This window comes from Ammospiza caudacuta, chromosome 4 (genome assembly GCF_027887145.1).
Source record: "Ammospiza caudacuta isolate bAmmCau1 chromosome 4, bAmmCau1.pri, whole genome shotgun sequence".
In the NCBI taxonomy this organism is placed as follows: domain Eukaryota; kingdom Metazoa; phylum Chordata; class Aves; order Passeriformes; family Passerellidae; genus Ammospiza; species Ammospiza caudacuta.
The window spans coordinates 19,170,745-19,192,027 of NC_080596.1; the positions used below are offsets into that span (position 1 = coordinate 19,170,745).

Genomic DNA, 21,283 nt, shown 5'->3' on the forward strand with positions numbered 1-21,283 from the left:
AGCAGCCCCATGGGAGATGATCAGCAGGAGATGCCTGATGAGAGAATAAAGCATGCCCTGAACCTCTGTGGCTGGGAGAAGCCAAAATATGAATAAATTCAAATATGCAGAGAAAACTTCTCACTTCCCTTCCTGACCATATAAATTTCAGGTCTCATCAGCGTTGGAGATGTATTGATATATACACACACTCATAAGGCTATTTGTCACAAATTAAAATACTGTCACTTCCCTAACTGTCATTCCTGAACTGCCTCTGCAGTTGCTCATCCAGAATCCTCACGTGATAGCAGCAAAATCTTAATGCAAGAGGCAGGCAAACAGAGGCTTTCAGAGCTATTGCTGGGAAATCTTGTTTCCTCCCTGGCTGCTGAAGTTCAAGGTGATTTAGATGCAGCTGGTAATGGAACAACATGAGTGACTCGAAACTACTTGAGTCTGATTCCCTATAGGAAAAGGTTTATGCCATCATGACATCTGTGTATCACCCATAATGCTATCTGAAATGTCACCCAATTGCAACTAGATTTGACAAAGGAATAGAGGTTTCAAGGATAATGAAGTCCCTGTAAAAAGTGCCCCCCCATTCCGAAACAAGGATGTCCGCATAGCAGCAGCTCACATATTTACACGGCGTTTCAGACTTTATACCTACCCCATCCCCCTCAGGAAAAATGAGTAACTGGTGCTTATGCCTCAGCTGCTGCATATAAATCACAGAATATGCAGCCCCATCATTTTTTTCTACTGATAATGAGTGCTGGTGTGTGGGAGAGGACTCAGAGGGTTGTGGGGGTTTTATTTTTTTTTAATGAAAATATTTTGAACTTTTTTTTGACAGTTTAATATTCAAAACATTAAAAACAGGGCAACTCCTGCTGCCCAGAAGTTGGGAACACTGTATTTTAGTTACCATCAACTTAGTTTTCCTTCAGCATAAAGAGTGACCTGGATCTTGGAAAGTTTGGGGAAGAGGAAAAACATAAAACCCTCTCTTTACTTCTTGAAGCACAGTGATCACCCTTCAGTCACATCTGGTGCAGCTGGTTTTGAATGCATATAGATTGGGACATGGGGAAAACCAGGGAAAGCTGAAATACAGAATGAGCAAAAAGCTGTGCCAGGCTCAGCAAAGAAGAGCAAAGCAACTGGTACCTTTTCCAGACAGCAAAAAGAATGAAATTTTCCACCCCACTCCCCTAAAATATCTGTCTCTTCATTTGTAGAAAACAACTGAGGATGTTGTGGATGAGAAACAGCAGAGGAACCAGGTCCTGCCATCAGGGTAAGCGGGGGGCCAGGTATGGAGCAAAAGGAGCCCTAGGAGAGATGCCTTCACCTAAGCTGAAGCGCAGCTTGTGAGAAACAGAGGCGGCTCTTTTAGGCCTCTCTGCACACTTCAAAGAATGCAATGTCATTTTTTATTTGTTTGAATGGAAAATTTGCCTTTCTATGAAACTGTGTACAATACTCAGCCTTGGGGGACTTAAAAAGAAATGGGGTTCTTGGTGGTCATCAGGAAGAGATGAAACTCTGAACCTGTTTAAGTCATACCTCATTAAAAATGCAAATTAAGACCAAAAACATCAAAACACAGGCATCCCGCCAATTGCGTTATGGAGCTGTAAATTGCTAATCAGACAAGTACCACACTGAGCTTTTCTTGCCTTAGAAGACAAAAACCCACACGCACAATGAGCTGCATAAATGAGCTCCTCCAAACAAGGAAGCAATCAGGCAACTCACTTCCCAGAGTTGCTAATCTTGGGCTGCTGAGTTACTTGTGACCCTCCACAAGCAGCTGCGCTGTGAGCACGGACTTGCCACATTATGAGTTTAGGCTGTGCTGCCATTGAGCAAACACTGAGCCTTCAGGGCTCAGTGCAAGGCAAGGGATTATCAGGAAATGTGCATATGTAGGGAATACTGCTCAAAACCCCACTGCTTCTTCTAGGAGTCACCCCAATGCATTCACTTCTCGTGACAAGCTCTGTGGCACTGCTCTCCTTTACTTTTTAATTTCCTCCTTTTCCACAGTGGCAACTCACAATATTCACCTAAGGCTTTGCCCAAGTAATAAAGACTACAAAGAGTTTACTCTATTTTCTGCATGAAGAGAAATCAAATACTAAACTATCCCCGGTGTGCATTAAATATAACCAATAAACAATCATTAGCTGCCATTGGACCATAAAATTTGAAGAGCCCTAAACATATCATGTCGTTCATGGGAGCTCAGTGGTTTGTTTCATGTGGCTGTACAGCCTCCTTGTCAGGGTGCAGCAATGGGATATGCATGCACCAGACATGCCTTTCAAGGGTGCAATATAGGTTCTGCTTAATGGAGTTCAGCATCCACATAGCTCACGCTTCCTCCTCCAAATGCTGGCAGCAGCACTGCAAATAAAACAAGTTCAGTGGAGCCACCCAAGACAGAGCACATTGTTAGATGCTATTTTCTGAGCAGCATTTACATGCATGAAATGTTGGCGCCTGGCTGATGGACTCAGAGGCTGTGTACATACACAGGGCTTTCATTTTGCTTTCTGACAGCTGGATTGCTTACCATGTATATCCTGCTTTATAGCATTCCAAAAGGGGGGAGGAAGGGGGGAGAGACAAAAGAGAGATCCCTGCCATGATGGATTTGATCACCAGTGAATGAATATACCTACAAGTTTCTAAAATATATTGAACAACTCAAAGCGTAGCTGCTTTCCTCTTCAATTTGTGAGAGGCTTTGATATAAAACCCAGGGAAGTATGGAAATATGGAATAGTTTCTTGCTGCTGATTTGGGATGGCCTGCTTCTAGCATAAGTCTTCTCAAAGGCCACTAAAGCCATAATTGAGCTTTTACTGAATTTTAGATGTAAGTTATTTTCAAACACTAACTACAAATGCAAATACTATTTTTTATACTATTTTCCTTGCATTTTGCAGCATTGCCCACCATGACCCTTGACATCATATCCATTGAGGAAATGGATGGACTTGATTAACACATGGGATGAGGCAAATTATTTATCTTTTAATTTATTTATTTTAAGTACAATACCAGGATCTTCTTTTTTGCAGCCTAACTTGAGCTGTGGCCATTTCAGTCCCAGCAGCTGAAGATATGGCCTGCAAGAAATAGTAACCTGGAAGTTTATGAGAGCACTGCCAGAATCTCTTTGGCAATGTGGGGGAATCACACTATCTACAGTGGGGTTTCCTGCTTTTCATCTTCATTTAAGAGATTAGAATCAGAATAAGGTGAGATGCAACATTTCTGATTTATCTCAAACACAGTTGAGCTAGCCTGAATGGGATGATCTTTTAAGGGAATTTTTGCTGCTGCTTAGTCACAAAAGCAAATTAATCTCCTAATATAAGGGGTTTGAACTGTTCTAAAACAAACAAAAAAACAAACAAGCAAACAAACACAAAGAACTAGGAAAAGGATCAATCCCTATCCTTGAATTAATTATAAGTGTATAAGAATATCTTTATGAAGTAGCTACTCCAAAATGCCAATATGAATAATAGGACATGGGATACTTCAAGAAAATCACAAGCACCAAGTGATGAGTAAAGCAACAGAGGGAGGAACAACTGCCTGTTCCTGGCTATGTAATCTGGGCATGTGTTACAGGAGGGTTGGATTTAGAAAGGAAAATGAAATCAAGAAAACCCTAGACTGTGTGTTTAAGCAAATCATTCTGAGATGTATGAATGGTGGCACCAAATGCCAGGCAAAAAACAAATAACACTAACAGCTCCATAAGTCCTGCTTAAACAAATGCAGTAAATAATGGAGGGAGGCAAGTAATATATTCCAGAGGATGTTTTACAAAACCTGGCAAAACCAAGCAACTTCTTGCAATCAAATTATGCATGCCTGGCATACAGTTCACTACAAATTCTAATCAGTTCTACCCTTCTAATAACATTATACTGAAAAATACATCATCATCCATCAACCAGATGGAGCATGATAGTTATACAAAACATATTGTATGGTTTTTATTTTCCTCTGTGAGAACGTGATGAAATTGTACATTCTGGAATTAAAAATTATAAATAAATATTTTAGATTTGCAAATCTCTGTAAATATTTATTTGCAAAATATTATATATACATGTTTAATCATTTAAAATACCACTTAGTGCTGTGGTGAGGGAGACATATTTTATTGGCACACACACAGGACTGCTGCCTCTTCAATGCCAAGATAGCGAAGTGTTCGCCTTCAGGGAATTTCAGCCAAACTTTCTGCCTGCACCTTCCATGCCGTGGAAATATTTTGGCAACGAAGGTCTATTTGCAAAAGCCAAAGGGTGAACAGTGTGGAAAGTAGCCACAAAATACTACACTGTAAACTGGACAGGTTAGGACAGTGCTCCAGCAATGGCAGATGTGCTGTCCTTTCCAGACTACTGGAGTATGTTTGAGGCTCAACGTGCCTGATGTAGGCCACTGTGAAGAGCAATGTCCTCCACAAGAACACCATAGTTAAGAATAAATTTGTCTAAAGGGACAAGGCAAACTGTTTCCATACCTGATTTAATAGGTGCTTATATAATGCTCAAGAGGGGGAGTGAATAGAAGAGTTTGTTGGGGCAGGAAGCAGGTGGCAACTGATGGAAAATCTCCTTCAGAAATGGCAATCAGCTGTTGTGTTACCTATTCTTTGCCCCCTAGGCCTGTAAAAGTCAGTCAAACTACTTTGGATAAATTGGTAGAGATCCTAAAAAACTTACACCCTCCTACCCTTATCTGTAGGAGATTTCCTTTCCTTTCCATGAAGTGTGACATTTATACAAATTCAGGTCGCTGCTCTCCTACTCATGGGAGGAACACAACACAAATATCCATCTGGGAGCCAAGCTTGCCTGCTGGCATGGTAATGGATCATGAGCAGCTCCACTGCTCTACAGATCTGCTTTTTCATAAAATAAAGGTTCATATATACAAATAAGGTTTCAGGCAAAAAATCTGCTGTTGAACCTAACAGAAAATCAAATGCTGCCATGGCCTGACCTGATCTATGCCAAAAAAGAGCTTCAGAACCAACAATGGCTCTTTACTATACATGCTTTCATACTGAGCCCTTAACTCAGTTAAAATGAGACTGGAAAGGCAGACTGACTGAAAAGGAAGAAAAAAAAAAAAGTCACTAAAAACACACTGTTAATCCTATTGTAGCAAAGATGGCAAAGAGAATCAAACATTCAATCTTCCCCTTGTTTTCCATTCAACAGTGTTGCATGATAATCTAACTTGTGCTTTCATACCAGCTTCAGCAATGTTGAAAACACTTAAGAATACTCGTAATGATAAATGATATAGCTGCTCTGATTTGCAAAGAGCCTAATGCATTCCATAGTCACCACCTATTTTGCCTGCAGGCTCTGTTAATTTGATAGAACGGTTTTAAAAAAAGAGGAAGAAAGCAGTATCTTCATCCAAATATGAAATACTCTTTGGTTAGAGAAGGAGGATCTTGCTGATATAGTACCAAACTGAAACTAGGGACAGTGACCTCTGCTGATGTTATGCAATGATGTGACAAAATTTTCCTCGACTGACTTCCCTAGAAAATACCTTTGCAAATCATTTCATAGTGTGGAATTTGTCCTGCAAGAAACACAGAGATAAGGCAAGGCACGCCTCCTGGCTGAGTGAGTTCTGCCTGAACAACTCCTCTGGGCTCCCCATGTCCATTTGTTGCTCCCACTCCCACCTCTCCTGAGCAGGTCCAGGCAAAGCCATGGTCACTCACACTTTGTCTGTGCCGTAGCTCCGGTAGTCCACTGCTGCCGACACGGCCACAATCAGCGCAGGCATGCCGTACCCCACCAAGTAGAAATACTTCCTCCGGGAATGCTCGCTCTCAAACACCTCCACCAGCATGATGTACAGCTGCACACCCTCCAGGAACATCCAGGTGAAAGCTGCCAGGAAGAAGAAGTGCAGCAGGGCAGCGAAGACAGCACAGGCAATCTGTGTGAGGATTGAAAAGAGCAAGGAAAGGTGTTTGTAGCATGATTAATTAATGCAACAGTCAGGTGTACTCTTACTTGGAGGCTTAATAAAAATGAGGGTGTTCTTATCTTCCCTCTCCAAAGGAAGAACTTTTTTACACTTGGGAAATATGTGTGAATTGTTTTAAAATAGTACAAGCATATATAAGTGATACTAAAAGATACAAAGGCAAGCACGTACACATTCATGCAAATAAGCAGATGAAGATGCACACAGTATAAGCTCATTTTTAGAACCTGCTTATTAAACATACACACACATTGACAAGCAACACACATACAGCCCCTGAAATCACAGCAGGCATCAGCATGTGAATCCCAGTTATTAACTAGGGGCCCAGCCCTTTGAGGACTCGTGCATGGCATGAAGACAGTGCTGGAATGTTTTTCACTGGTCAGACACAGCAGATGCACTGAGACAAGAGCCTGTGACAGAAGCAGAAAATGCTTTGTCTCTTACCGGCTGGTCAGTCCGGTTGATGCCGATGAGGAAGAGGAGCTCAGCCACGAAGAGGCTGATGCACAAGTTCTTGTGAATCGTGTTGCGGTCGCTCTGCAGCCCACGGAAGAAGCAGAAGGTGAAGATGCAGATCAGGAGGCAGACCAGGGAAAGCAGGATGCCAACCCATGTGATGAAGTCCAGGAGCAGGTCGTGGACTGCATCGCTGTGCTGAAGGTAAAACAAAAAAATCTCATCAGGTGCATGATGCATGACTTCTAATGCACACAGAGTGAGGTTGTCTGTGGTACAAGGCATGAGTAGCAAAAAGATTAAATGCACCTAAACTTGAACCCTGCAGCAAGAAAGCTGCAACCTGGAACACAGACTCCAAAGCATCTTGCAAGCTGCAGGTGCCCTGAACAGACTCAGACCCCAAAACCTTGCAGAAGCATAATGGTGTTGATGAAAATACTGAGATATCAGGGCTAGTCTTGTGTGCGACTCAATCTTGCACAAGCATGGCAAAGGAGTGCCTGGACACCCAGTATACAGAACCACTGAACAGAGTGATTCAAGTGTAAAAAAGCATTTCATGCTAACAACATCATGTCCAACAAGTGCAAGTCCATTACAACCATTTGCCAACAGTGAAAAAAGACTCTCTTAAAATGTTCAGAGATGTATGAGCTCAGAGGCTTTGGAAAGAAAGAGATTGCTTAATTTTTTTTTCTTTTTCCACAGGGGAAGGAGAAAGGAAGTTTGATTTTTCTTTTTCAAACCCTGGAGTTATATTTTAGAACTCCTGGGAAGTCAGATTGATCCAGAGAACATTACCCAGAAAAAAAAAAGACAGACCTTTTAACATGAATTTGCTTTTAAACTGTAACAGAACAGTGATTTTAAGACAGCCTGGCAAGTGACTGATTCCCTGTGATGAACTTTTAACATGGATGTACTTGAAAGCCATGCAAACAAAGCCAGTGCAAAACTAGGCAACAAAGTTTTATGAGAGTCAGGATAGGTGAACCTTGGCTCTGCTGACAAAACACTGCTGCATTGCTCCTGATCTTACATTGCATGTCCCTCATGGAAGGAGGAGGCACATGATGAGACCTTCCTGGTGAGAGCATTGCACTTCACTATTCAGGCTGTTAAACTCATCCGTAATTCCCCAAGTTTCCACCAGATGTGGTGAAATTATAGATGTCATTACTTAACAAAATGTAAATAAAACACAAGGAATACACGATGAGCCATGAGAAAACTGCTTGGGTAAGTAGTTAGAGTCAATGACCTCGGGAACAGACTGGCTGGAAATCTCTGGGGGCATTTCCCAAAGATCAAAGTAGCTCAAAGCCCAGATTTGTGATCCACCAGGTTGTGTTATAAATGATAACCACATTCCCCACCATTTCTGGCATTTTGATGACTTGGGCATTATGTAGGCTGGCAAACGCAATAGTGTCACACTTCAAAAAGCCAGGGCAAAGTGGAAACATTTTTCTCTCCATAGGATAAAAGCTTATGACAGATGGAGGGAAAAGGTGATTAATTTATCCACTTTCTTTGCCTGCTTGCCAATGATAAAGTTGCATCAAATGTCAGGCCTTTCTCGATATGCACTCTGCTATGTCGGCACACGCAAGAAACATCTCAAACCTTTCAGCTCTTTGGCTTTACCAGCATGAGTGAAAGGCATCAAATGATAATGAAAGATGGGGAGTGATTCTCTGCTCCATCCCTTCCATGCAGGAAGTTTTGTCTCCAGGAAGACTTGGAGGTAGAGAGATGGAGGGCTCCTTTGCCCAAACCCCCTTGCATCTCTTTCCAACTATTTCCAACACCTAAGGAACTAGAGGTCACAAGTCCAATGGGGAGACAAGAAATCATTGTGTGCTTTCTGTGGCTTATGACAGAAATGCCTATTCCAGCCAGCTCATCCAGCAGCGCCCAGAAACCTGACAAGATGAAGCACATCATTTCCCTGGCAGCTGCGCATTGCTTTATCTCAGTGTCATTCCAGATCATCCATCCCTCTTAACTCTGCGGAAAAATGTTAATGCAAACCTTGCACCTTGCAAATCATTCTTTCTTTTCTCTGAGGCTGCAGGGGGATGGCATGAGAACATCTCCCTGAACAAACCCTCGTCTGATTAAATTGGCCTGCCAGGCTGAATGGACCAAGAGCTCTTGGAGAAGGCAGCTAATGCAGGTGGATGCAGGGAGAAAGAAACCAGGCAGACTTTGGCCAGATGCACACACCCCACCCAGATGGGGCCAGATTCATCCATCCCAAGACAAATTTAGCATGGTGCAGGGAAAATTCTCCAAGGGCTTATTCTCTCACAGGTCCCAGCTCCTGCACCTCTTATCACAATACCACAACTCTGCTGAATTTAAGACATGATGCAGGAATTAAAGGTGGTTTTGCTCTTGGAGAGAGATCCCACCATCTAGGTTCTATGCTTTCTTCAGGGAAGGGCTGCTTGCCCAAGAAGCTCACCATGCTTAGCAGTAAATATGCTTCATTGCTGTATCATTATTATTATTACTATTATCACTCTTACTGCTTTTCTTTTTAATATTAATCGTAAAGATAATACTGATTTTATGTAGGCAACACTCATCCCTGGAGTGCTGGGAAGCAACCATAAAAACAACTTCTCCATAATTACAAACTCCCTCCCCAAACTCAGCAAACTCACAGAAGAACAAACAGAAAGGAATGATAACAATGAACTGGGAACAAGAGCAATTTAAAAACCCCTCAGGGGGAAAAAATATGAATTTGTACCTTTTCTAGTAAAGTCCAAGAGAAGAAGTGAGCTGAATTTTAAAGGCTGGGTACACTCCAGCCTGTTTGAGATGCCAGTTTCAGGTGCTACTGCAGAGCAAATGGATCAGGGAAGACTTGATAAGCACTGGCATCCTTCCCATGGCAGTGCCAACTGCTCCCTCAGGGCAGGCACATCCAGAGCTTGTACACCAGCAAGTACAACAAAAGGCAACTTGCCTTTTGCTGGAGACTAAAACCAGTAAATTTCCGCACTGTTATATCAATTGGAATAATATGGGAAAGGGAAGATTTTCCTTGCCATCACCTGATCGCTGTGTGACAAACAAGAAGCAGCATAACCTGGCTTACACAGGTGGTATATGGAGTTCCAGGGTTAAATATGATACAGGGCATACCAAGATTTTGTATGTAGGTCTCAGCCTTCAAGCCTGTTCTCAACCACAGAAAAATGCAAGAAGAGCAAATTTTCTCTTTACCTGTCCAGCACAGTTCAAAACTCCTTGACTGAGGATAAAACAGCTCAGATGTGCATGCTAACCACTGAGTCACAGCATGGTGAAGGTTGGAAGGGACCACCAGTGGGGTCATCCAGTCTGAGCTCCCTGCTCAGGTCCAAGTGGACTCTGTGCCTCTGATCATGACCCTCTGGGATCTGCCATTCCCAGAAGATCCCTAGGAATATCTTTCCAGCACAATGAAAGCCCTAGGGTCTCTAAAGCATCCAACATACATCTGAGACCACCAGGGTATTGACTACAGTCACCTCTTGCTTCTCAATGATCCTCCCAAATACTTGGGCAACCAGCAGAGCCCATGATAAATACCAGACATCAGTCCAAGACACAATTCCTGACAGCATCAACCAAACAACTCCTTGTCCAAACGCACCATGGCTCTCCAAACTGGAGCTACATGGCATAGCATGCAAGACACTGAGGTTTGTTACCACTGAGCTACACTCAACTTCACAGAATAGGGTGACACACATTTTTAGCACAGGAACAACTTATTAAGTTGTTCTTTACAAAAAACAACACACTTCAGTGACAGGGTTTCTATAGTAAGTATGTTTTTTACATTTATGATTTAGAAAATGCAAAGCCCAGTGAAAAGAGATGTCTCTGGCTTTGGGATAAAGACCTGGTTTTTTTCCAGAGGGGCTTAGAGCAGTAGGAGGAGAGTGCTGACAGGGATTTGTGCAGGAGGAGTAACAGGAACACTGGTAGCAACCACAGCAGGGTGAGCAGGCAGCCCCAATATTATCCAGGCTGGGAAAATCAATAAGCAGCTCTGGCAGTGTCTGTACACCACAGCTGAGCTAATAAAAACAAATCCCAGGGAATGTCAGCTTATGACAGAATGGCTCTCTCTGAGATGAACAGCCATTTCCTCTCTCATTAAAAACATCAGCAGAAAAAAACAACAGCCAAACCAAGCTGCCAGCAGCAAAGGACACATTCCTTTGCCTAATCTGTCCTTCCAGGAATGGGAGAAGTAATATCTTTGGGGATGGAAGAATAAGCAAGCAGTAAATAAAAACACAATGTCATCAAACTAGCTCAAATATGACCGCTCTGCGCCTGGTGGGAGCTGGCAGAGTGCTGGGCTGGGCAGAAACCCAAGTGGGACAGGTTTGAACTTCTGTGTATTGCTGATGCTGCTTCTTGGATTTGTAGGTCTTTGGAGGCATGCAGGGTCTCTCTGCCCTTTTTGCCCCATCTCTGGTGGTGAGAGGATTTACTGCTATGACCTGGCTGTAATGCTTTGCTGGCTATGTGCAAAGGGTTACTGAAGAGCCAGATGGTTTTGTATATGTGTCAAAAGCACCAAGCTGGGGTACATGGACTGGGAGGAAACCCCAAGGATTCCTGAAGCGCAGCCGAGCTGGCTAAAGGCATCCCCTGCTATGGCTATGAAAGCATGAGAGGCTTCAAGGGAGATTTTTCCCTTCTGTGGCCAAGAGGACGATGAGCTGAGGGGATCCCTTTGCTTTAGCACTCATCCTCTCCATCTTCCCCAAGGATGCACCCAGGGAGGTAGGCAGCTGTGCTCCACAGTGAATACAGCACCCATGGACCTGGTGCACATTCCCTCTGTGCTCTGCAAATGTGATGTGATCATTGGCACCACCGGGTCCTAACCCAGGAATAAAGAGAGAAAATTCCCACCTGAAGCCTCTGTGCAATATTACTGTCTTCTGACTTTGGCCATTTACAACAAGGCTCAGATCCCTGAGCGTTCCTAAAAGGTTGTTTAGTCATCTTTTCTCTCCTTGCCTTAGTCTGTGAAGCTGCCTTCATATTCTGCATGGGCAACACAGATGAGCTTCCTCCTCTTCTACCCTCCTCAGCAAGACGAAGTCCTCCTAGCAGAACTCTTTCCCACAAACTTCTCCCCAGAAATGGAAAGCCTTTCAGCGACTGCCAGAAGCAGCAGCCATTCTAAGTCCTAGAAACCTCTGTGACCAGAACACAGCTGTATGGGGACAGGTGTGCGTAAAGAAATGGGAACAGACCTCACCTCACCATGTGTCACAGACACTACTGCAGACACAACATGTGGCAAGAGCCCACTAATTCCTCTGTACTCACCAACCCCACTGCAACTGAGAGCCAGCTAAGGTCAGATTCAGTCGCTGAGAGGAGGTGAGGTTAGGAATAATAATTGCATCCATCATGCTGCTCTCCCATGATGGCTGGATTTAGGCAGCTCTGATTACTCACATGGCATCCCAATCCAAGAAATGAGCTACAGAAGTTGTGCCAAACATGGTGTAGACATCCACCCAGCCAAGCTGCCAGAAATGTGAGTTTCTGGAAAAAGCCTGGTCACGGTGTCATCAGCTTCTGCTGTCACAGCAATGGTCCTACTCAGCCCAGCGCCAAGGGACAGCTGGGATGTGGTTCCACCACAGCACAACCACTACCTTTGCTTTGGTCCTCACATTCACCCTGCTCTTGGTCAGAAGGGAAGGGTGCAGCAAGACACAGATCAAGGCTTAGCACTTGCCAGTGTGAGCTACATGAAGTTCAGAACACAGGATCAGCCTGCAATAACTCCAGCCTGCTCCTCTGCTGCTTTAGGCAATGGACTGCTACATTCCACTCAGACTTCATATATTTCTATTCCTTTCTCTCCTCAGCTTGCCTTATGCTTCCACTTCCAAAATAATTAGCACAGTGTAACCTTTTTGTGGTAAAGAAAAACACCTGAAACTTTCCTATTAATTGCAACAGTAAAACACCTTTCTTTTTTTCCTCCTTTCTCTTTGTATTTAAAAAGAAGAGTAAGATCTGGCACTCACTACATACTGATAAGCAACATTTATCTACCCTGGGGGTACCTTTGCTTATTCTGGTTTGGGTGTTTTTTTTTAATTGCATTTTCCCACCAGCTCTGAACTTGTTTTCTGGCTGCATAATTTTCCCATGACACATTTAAGATGCATCTGCTATAATTAGTATGATGCAAAGCACAAGCTTATGAAAAACAACTTGTAAATTTTGAATAATTCTATAGCAATTACATAGGTAGGATGGCTTATTTAACGATGGGATTTGTTCCACAGCATGGAAGCCACCACATTTTTTTTTCAGTGGCTGGAGGGGGACCTGCAGGTGAGGGTCCACTGCTCTTCCCAGCAGTTATGCATCCTGCTTGTGTACACAGCCAGCTCTTGGTCTTGGATGCTGTTATTTTACTCCAGTGGGTGAATAAGAAACTCTGAGTCCAACTTATTTTAACAGGCAGAAAGCATCTTCAAATTAAATTCTCCTCTTAATCAGCTACTGTCCTAGTCAGACCAGAATTGATTCCAGCAACTCCTACTCTTCAAGCACACCAATAAATCCCTGCTGCCATGGTCAGCTGGTGGCATTTTCTGTCCCTTTGCACAAAGACATATTGCTTTTTCACCCTGCAGAGCCAGATGGCCATCAATCACCTCTCCTCAGCCACGCTACCTTGCAGCTCCACCTTGCCACACACACTCTGTTAATAATTACACCTCAGCCCAGAACTCCCAGAGCGGCCACCGAGACCCCCTCTGGAGAACAGGCTCTTGTGCCATGTTACCAGGCAGGGACGTCATTCATGAGCAGATGTGACACTTGTCAAACTGGTGCTGGTTTTTGATTAGCAGGACTATGATGTCTGCTCCCCATGATGCCCAGTTTTCAGTCTCATTAGGCAGGGTGCTGTGGATACTCTTAAAGGCAAAGGATCTTCCCTATGGATCCAAAAATTCAAACAATTGAAGTAAGGAAACTACAAATCTCAATCATGGGAGAAAACTGTTTCTGTTGCAAAACTCCCAGAATATTATTAATTATTGTGAGAGATCCTGGTCATTGCCAGAACACTGGTCTAAGAGGTCTTGCAGAAACACACTACGTCATTTCCCCAAGGATCATTCCACCTCCAAGAAGACTAACAGGTCATGGAATGACTGAGGAATGCCTTTTTGAACCAGCCACAAGATTAAAAAATGGCTCAAAAGCATATCTTTGAGGAGTGAGCATGAGTCAATGAATGACAACAATCCCCATTTGTTTTTAAACCTCCACTATTCCAAACTAGCAGATACTGTGCTGCCAAGACTTTAAAATCAACTCATTACAATGGCATAAGCAATGTCACATAAGCCACCTTCCGTGCCAAGAGCCACATGGTCACCTCCACCATGGAGTGAGACCGTGCCACCAGGAAGAGCAAGGTGACAAGCAGCTGGCAGGACAAGTTGCAAATGTCTGTGTATTTATATCTGAAATATGTGCCTGTGTTATGTGGGAGGAAACCCTGCCCTGCCTTTGCCCTCAGGCCAGGATGATCACTGAGGTGGACATGCCAGGAAGCTGTCCGGTTGTATCGGAGTCAACACAGTGGAGCCAATTTGGCTCCTACAGCAATGGTACTTTGGCTGCAGCCAAATGATAAAACATGACCTGAAAGTCTCGAGGGCAGTTGTTAACACCCAGGAACAGCCACTAGCTAATAGCACACTGGCTTGGCACTCGGGAATCTTCCAGCTGCAGCTCTTTCCAACCTGCAGGATGAACATGGGCAAGGAAGGGTCTTACATACTTTTCCTGCAAGCTGAGATAACAGCAGCTCTACTTGTCTCATGAGGTTTGGATGGAAGTGCAGACAAGGCTGACCCATTTGTAGTCTGAGAGGAGGCTTGTTGAGCACTGGGCTGTATCTGCACCACGCAGCAGGGATTGCCCCCATTCACACCAGTGGAGCGGATCACTGTCGGCACTTCCCAGCTGCAACCCCTGACTTCAGTGACTCAGGCATATCTGTAAATTCCAGGTGGGTGATAATGAGCCAAACACACATTTCTTATGACAATTCAAGCATTTGTAGGGAATTGGCAAAACCAGACCTGGTCTGCAGAATGCCATTAAGCTGTAAATATGTGCTCTGAATAGGCCTTTTCTTCAGGCATCTCCCAAGACAATGGCACAAACATTTAATGGCATATTTCCTGGACTAGGACTGACTCCAGCAGAATGAAGTGGTTACCACAACTTGCAGGAGCAACAGATATATCCTGCCCATCTCAGCTGGACCCAGCTGTTGTGTGAAATGTACCCCCAGGCTCCCAGTTCTTTTTTTGCAGAACTTTTGTCATATATGATGCTCATTTAATACACATTTTATTGCAGCTCTTCACATTCCTCTTCAGATTATTAAGTGGAACAGAAATACACAAAGCAGTGACAGGGGAAGACTACTTGAGAAAAAGCAGTTTTAAAACCATAACAGCTTTTGTGGTTATGCTGGTTATGGAAGTGAATCTGGAAAGTTCTGCCTGCATGGAAGATGCCAGTTCCATATCTAGATCAGAGCTTTGGATTTTGCTGATGTGCCAGGCACATGAAATGGAGACACCACAATAAAGAAAATGACTAGGCCAAAATCTTTTGGGCATCAGGGCCTTCTCTTCTTTTTCCAGCAGTTTAGACTGTTCTCAACCAAAGACAGCCAAGGCAGCTCAGGAAATGGAGGATCATCTTGTCCATTCTCCTCTTCTTGAGTAAAATCCCAAATGTGTGCTTTGGTCCCAAAACCACTGCTACCACAAGGAACATCTACCTCCAGGATTAATTTCTTTAGCTTCAGTGGGGTTAGTCATGTGAAAAGCAGATTTACACCATAGACATAAATGCACGCAAGGGAACCAGCTAGTCGTGTACTGGCCTCAAGTAGATGCCCAGTCTATACAGGATGGTATCAGAGGCTTCCCTCTCATCTGTCACACCCTGCATCTCTCTGTCACACAGTGAGATGCAGGCAATGTATTTTCCCCTCAGCTGGAAGGAGGAAAACACTGTTGGCTCCACACATGCACCTCACACAAACACTTCTGGCAGTGTATCTACAGCTGCCACCAGCAGGACACCCAACCTTGCACCTCATGAGGCGGACTGCACACTTCTGTCCCCCATATTGCTACTCCCTGGTGACACAGGGAGTACCCTATGAGAAAGAACCCAGTCAGGAGATGTTCTGTACTAGTTAGCAAAGGACACAGCAACAGCTAAACCTGCTCACTCACTATTGCCAGCTCAGAGTTGCCCATGCCAAGAGCCCAAGACAGGTTTTGCATTGGTGTGACTATTTTCTGTTTCACCACAGAGCAGAAAGAAGACTTACACCAGATGGTTTCTACTTTCAGAGTTACTGTCACACAGCAACTTCCCTGCTCAGCTCCATAGTAGTAACAAAATGGTGCCACACATTGACCACTTTTCCTGCCCAGTGCATAGGCATCAGCCTGGGAATCTGCAATGCCTACCTTAACTTCCACATGTGCCATCAGGACTGCAAAGTTGGTGAGGTGGTTGCAGGAGCACGTGGTGTGTGTCTTGTTAGTTGTCAGGAGGCGACAGCCCTGGGTGGACCAATACCCTGTCATTGTACGCTTTGTGTAGCTCCAGAATGAACAGTTTGGGTTAAAATTTTCTTCTGACTGCTGCAAGGAAGAAATTAATAAATGCAGTAACAATGATAGGGTCTCAGAGATTTCTAAATGCACTACTGAGGCTCTTTGTAACTCTCACCCTTTAATTTTAGATAAACAATTAGCAGTGGTTTATTCGTCAAGTATTACTTGCCAATACCAGAGAAAGTTAAATTGTTGCTGCACTCTTTGCTAATGCAAACTTACTTCTTTGTTCTTGATTAATTTCAGACATTGACTAAATCCAGCTCTTCAAAACCAGACTGCTTCATTTGCATTGCAGAGCAGAGAAATTAATTGCTTTAAGCAATCAACTATTGCAACGACCGAGCTTGGCTAGCAGGAGGACTAGCTGTCCTCCTTTGTCGGGAGTTTAGTTCAAGTATGGCTTAAAGAAAAAGGCCACGAAGCCATGCAGCTGAGAGAAAAGTAACAGGTAGCTGTGAAGCAGTTTCAAAGCAGTTTCCAGCCTGACTTCTATAAACAATTAGTCTCTCTCAGGCATCCTTGTATAAGCAATAAAGTTCTCAGGCAGTCTTCCCATAACAAAGGTAACATCCTCTCTGGGAAAAGATGGCACCCTGGGAACAGTTATGGAAGTTTTGAGAACCGTTCGTATCACAGTGAGAACACTGATTTTGTTTGATGTAAACAATCTACGGTATTGTAAAACAAAAGGAGTGGTTAGAGTTTTCTCTGTTAGCCTATCATAAAGCTGTATTTTGGAATATGCATGAAGTTAATTAACACTGTTATTTAAAGTGACTGATCGATCAATAAATTCGGAGTTCGATGCATTATAGGATGGTCGTTCTCCCCCTCACTTCAACACTCCTTCACTGTAATTCCACTTCCCTCTAATATCCTCTGCCACCATGATAAAATAACATTATGGTCTATTCTAATTTATTGGTAGTTTTTAATTACAGAATGATGCGTGTCAGCAACCGAGCAATGGGCATCAGCTCAAAGGAGACACTTTCTTTACTTCTACTAATGCAATGTAAGAGACACCTTCTCCATAAATAACACAAAGTGCAAAGGAACAAAAGTATAATTCAAAATCTAATCAAGGACTGCTGGGGGCCTCACAGCAGCCAACTTTTGCATCATTTCATTTCAGAAACAAAAAAAAAAAAAAAAAAAAAAAAAAAGAGAAGTGCTTTCTGAAGTCACACACCTTGATGTGCTTTACAGTAAACACCACAGGATCAGCCAGGTAAACCTTATTGCTGAACTCCTTATTTATTGCTGCTGTGATGACAGGGGAGTTGACAATGACGGAGTGATTGGTCGACATTGCTTCTGTTCCCAACTTCATGCTGGCATTCTCCGTGGAGAGATAGGTGCCCAGGTTGTTGTACAGCACAAAAGCCACCCTGATCTCACCTAGAAGAGAGGTAAGAGGTTAGCAAGCCAGGTTGAGTCACTGGGGTGGCTTTTTGTTTTTCACATTGCAAATCTTTTCTCTTAACCAACTTCAAAACTGCACTGAGAAAATGTGAAAGGACCAGGATGTGGCATATGAAAACCCATCTCTTGCCAATTCAAGTGAGCACCAAGAGGTGCAGCAAGCAGTCCTTGGATAAGAAGGGCAGAGCTCCTTCTTCCAAAAGAAACTTTTATAAGCAAACAGATGAGCGGAAGACAGACAGGGAAGGTGGGCTTATTTTTGGCATCAGGAGGTGTAACTGGCTTCAGAAAAAAAGAGGCCAGGTGGTCCATTTCCCACCTGACATCACTTTATTCTCCTGGATATACCTGGGAAACATGTTTCAAGCTAACATGTTGCACAGATGCAGTATAAAACGATAATTTAGTCTGGTAATAAATTAAGACTATCTCAGGAAAATGTAGGGACAAATCTGGAAGAAGAAATCAAAACCATTCCAACAGAATTCCAATCTCATCTGACAGGTAAAACAAAATTTCAGACATTTCATTTAAAAATATATCTATTCTCTTAATTTGGCAATCAGATAATCAGAAAAACACCATTAGGGAGCCTGCAGAAATCTGAGTCTACCAGCCAACTGTTTTTAACTGAAACCATCTAGTTTGGCTTCTGCTTTGCACATTATTTCACAGTCTATAAATAAGAATGGAATGTGATTAGTTTACCTTAATATGTATTAGTTGTGGAGAGGTATGTTTTAGTTTCTATATGAATCACCACAGCATCTGAGGAAGGTGAGACACTGATGACTCCAAAGGTTCCTCCCAGCCTAAATCCTTTTATGATAATTCCATTTGTAGCTCTTTGGTGACCTCTGGGCATGTGTCAAGCTGGTGAAAATTGATGGGGTTCTGCTTTGAACAGAACTCCACTGATACTGTGTCTCGAAATACAAAACTTCCCTTTCATTGTTGACAACAAATAGCAAAGTCCTGCCCTGTTGGAGTTTTGCTACACATCTTGAGTTTTAAACTGCCTCTAAAAGAGGTACTTCTCCTCCATTCCTATGTGCAAGCAAGACAATGGCAAGACTTTGTGTCTGAACCATCAGACTGAACTTTGTCTAAAATTTTTATGTTCAGACATTTTAACACATCTGGTCTGGTTGTAATGCTGCCCTATCATTCCATGGTTTTTTGCTTTACACAGAGGAAGGTTAAGCACTGGCACAGATTGCCCAGAGAGGCTCGGAATGCCCCATGCCTGGAAGTGCTCAAGGCCAGGTTGGATGGGGCTTGAACAACTTAATCTAGTGGAAAGCGTCTCTGCTCATGGCAAGGGGGTTGGAACCAGATGATCTTAAAGGTCTCTTCCAATCCAAGCCATTCTATGATTCTGTGTTTTGCCTGCAGTGACCAAAACCTGTATATGAGCGTTGTCCCCTGCACATAGATTACATTTTAAAGCAACTCAGAAACAGGACCATGTTGGGCCCACCAATAGAAGCCAAGGAGTTTAAGGTTGGCCTGCACTGAGGCTGTAGAGATCAACAAACGTGTCTGCTCAAACTCCTGATCTGGAAATAAATGGCTTGGCAGGATGAAGACTGCTCGCATAAAACATCATCTAAAATTTATGCTGCACCAGGAGGTTCATAAGATACAGAAAGGCACTAAAGATTTAGACTCATAACAGTTAATCAACCTTTTCTGCCATGTTGGCTCATTATGATATTTCCTACCATTATTTCTTCCCTGTACTTTTCCAGATATTTGTATGATGCCCTGCTGTGAAGCAGTTTACTCAAATGAGCCTCTTATCCCATCTGAAGCCTCCTACTGCAGAAATCAGCACTTAACAGCACTTCTCTGGATTCAGCACTGTGCCCCAGAAGCCCCCTAATTTGAGGATCTGATGCATTTTTACCATCACAAAACACTCTTGAAGGCTGTGAATCACTTATCAATAGAATACATTCCTAGTCAGCCAACGTAGCTTGCAGTCAAGGGCATGAGCAAATGACACCACTGTTAATTTAAATATTAACACAGCAATTAATACTTTACTTATAATGGTTAAACACAAAACAATGCCTAAGGCATGGCTGCCTCATGAGGCTGGAGTGGCCTGAAGTGCCAGACCTACCATTTCGACCATTTTGCTTCAAGGTATTTGCTGACAGCTGAATGGCGCTTCCATGGCCCATGTTCTGGGGAAACTTCAGATCCTCCAGATTCCCATCTGTGCTCAGTCTCGCAACTTCCAGCTCTGTGTGCAGGAGAGACAGACACTAAGAAAAAAATCTCTGCCGAAATGATCTTCAACATGGTATTTCAAAGCTACAAAATGGTGTTCCAGACCAGCTGAGAGGAGGGGAATTAACTTACAATGCTGCGTGCTAAAATGTGTTTGGGCTCCTATTTCTTTTTAAATCTTTGCCCTGAAGAAGTTTTAAATTTAATTAAAAAAAAAAAGGCGCACAAATAAATTCTACTCTCTGTGGAAGACAAAAGACAACCGGTTCTTGTAAACAAGAACCTCAGGATATTAAGGACAACGGTTAAAATGAAAATCTGAGAATACTAGTTCTTTGCCACTGGCGATTGGTACTTTCTGTAAATGTTATCAGTGCTCAGGATCTGTATTCATGGAAATAGAAAGAAGAGTTGTTCTCATTTTACATATGCACAGTGGGAGTGCTGGTGCTTTCCATCATGCTTGTTTTTTAATTAAAATCAACAATCAGCTGAATAAAGACACAAATTTGTATGAAATGAAATACAATTGCCTTACGATGAACAATCCCCCTGTGAAGCTCTGCTCTCGTTGCTCTAGCACAGATTATACCCTCAAAGCCAGCAGTAATAAAGACAGGTCAGACGCTCATTTTCCATGGGATTTCAAGGGTAGAGAGCTGCCTTACTCCTTTAGGCTCTTTTGGAAAGACTTTGAAGTCCTTCAGACAGAGGCCCAAGACATATCTAACGAATCGCTCTCCAATTAATCTAGGGACCAAACCAAAGCCAGGCTTCACAGCCTTTACTCTTCCACTGTCTGCTCCCGGTACTGATGGGATCTGCCCCTTACGGATGTTGTCAGTGTTCTCCCGGACGATGTCTGTCTTCAGCAGGTTGTCAGCCAGCACGAAGGCGCTGTCCTCCACCGTGTCCAGCAGCTTGGTGGCCGCGCGCTGCTGCTCGCTTGCGTTCAGGTCCCTCCACGCATTCAGAGCCTGAGGCTGCAGGAGGTTGTTCACCGTCTCCACCATGGCCTGCAAGGCAGGGGGATGGAGTGAGAAAGGGCTCCAGCAAACCCAAAGCACCACAGACCTCCGACATATGCTCAGTCCCATCCTCCACACACATCAGTTTACAGGGGGATGACAGCATCTCCTTCCCCCACCCATTAGGGAAGCCTGCAATGGAGCAGGACAACTTTTATACCATCAGATGGGACAGGGAGGAAATACTGATATTATTATAAATGCAGGCTGGGAATGGTGCTTTTCTGCTTCCATAATCATCAGCTCTGGGTTTGGAAAAAGGAGGAATTAGGGCAGGTGGGGAAGGAGGGGTAGGAGGAAGATGACGGTTAAGGAAAAATGCAGGAAAAACCCATCTCAGCATCAGAACTCAAGAGCAGGGCTGGGGCA

The 21,283-nt window shown here is 43.5% G+C and overlaps 1 protein-coding gene across 1 annotated transcript in view; it reads right to left on the minus strand.

The window, feature by feature from the left end:
* Window positions 1-21,283, minus strand: part of ADGRL3 (adhesion G protein-coupled receptor L3) — a 482,163-nt gene that overhangs the window by 47,853 nt on the left and 413,027 nt on the right. Inside the window, exons 12-17 of the mRNA XM_058804039.1 lie at window positions 20,719-20,902; window positions 19,777-19,899; window positions 17,416-17,624; window positions 16,071-16,247; window positions 6,490-6,699; window positions 5,768-5,988 (exon numbers count right to left, since the gene is read on the minus strand). Of these exons, the coding sequence (XP_058660022.1) occupies window positions 5,768-5,988; window positions 6,490-6,699; window positions 16,071-16,247; window positions 17,416-17,624; window positions 19,777-19,899; window positions 20,719-20,902 (1,124 nt within the window). The remainder of the gene's footprint in view (window positions 1-5,767; window positions 5,989-6,489; window positions 6,700-16,070; window positions 16,248-17,415; window positions 17,625-19,776; window positions 19,900-20,718; window positions 20,903-21,283) is intronic.